General features: G+C 54.1%; 1 protein-coding gene across 1 annotated transcript in view; it reads right to left on the bottom strand.

Annotated features, from left to right (window-relative positions):
* Window positions 1-330, bottom strand: part of Actl6a (actin like 6A) — a 22,249-nt gene extending 21,919 nt beyond the window's left edge. The window contains exon 1 of the mRNA XM_010632459.3: window positions 104-330. Coding sequence (XP_010630761.1) covers window positions 104-128 — 25 coding nt within the window. The 5' untranslated portion in view covers window positions 129-330. The remainder of the gene's footprint in view (window positions 1-103) is intronic.
* Between the last annotated feature and the right edge of the window lie 534 nt (window positions 331-864).

Here is an 864-nt window from a genome sequence, read left to right as displayed (position 1 = left end):
GCCCGGAAGGGGCCGCCGCGGAATGGAGCGGAGGGCTGGGGGCAGCGGTTAAAATCCCACACGCCAAAAAGGCGCGCTTTCAGGTGTAGCAGCGTCCACTCACCTCCCCCGTACACGCCGCCGCTCATGGCTGCTGTCGACACGACCCTCAGGCTAAAGGCTACTGGGTGAAGGAACTGCAGCGGCCGCTACTGAGGGTCCGGAGACGCTCTAGTCAACGACCCCTTAAATTCCACCGCCACCCCCCTCAGGCAACAAAGCGGCGTCCACACACCCTGGAGCACAGCCACACTTGCTGTTTCCTCCCGCCAGCCAATCACACGGGGCCCGGCCTACCCCTCAGCCAATCATAACGCGATTGTGCTGCCTCCCTGTCGCGGGGCTGCCATTTTAACCAATAGAAGACAGCTATGGGAGCGGTAGGGGGAGCGACGGAAGGAGAACGGGAGTTGGGTTGCGGGGCCGGAGGGGGCGGGGCTTCCAGGGTGGGCTGGAGGAGGGGGCGGAGGGGGGCGGGGCTGGAGGAGGGCGTCTGCAGGCGGAGATCCGTCCTGGCCGAGGGTTGTCTGAGTACCGGGCTTTGGAAAGTCGATCAGAAGAAGAGTCTGGAAATTAAAGTCTCTGTGCAGAGGTTGCTGGCCTTGGATTTTGATGAGTACAAAAACATTTTTAATCAGAAAAAAGTATTTTCCTCTAACTTTGTGACTAAATTTAGGTAGCAGGTTTTTTTAAATTATATTTTTGTTTCAAGGTTTTTGTTTTTGTTTTGGTACTGGGGATTGAACTGAGGACCTTCACACTGAACTATTTCCCTAGTCCTTTTTTTTATTTTGAGGGAAAAAAAAAAATATATATATATATATA

The sequence above is a fragment of the Fukomys damarensis genome, unplaced genomic scaffold, assembly GCF_012274545.1.
Source record: "Fukomys damarensis isolate Sample0158 unplaced genomic scaffold, DMR_v1.0_HiC HiC_scaffold_12, whole genome shotgun sequence".
Taxonomy (NCBI): domain Eukaryota; kingdom Metazoa; phylum Chordata; class Mammalia; order Rodentia; family Bathyergidae; genus Fukomys; species Fukomys damarensis.
The sequence above is the reverse complement of the archived record's forward strand: the minus strand, read 5'-3'. Positions and strand labels throughout refer to the sequence as shown.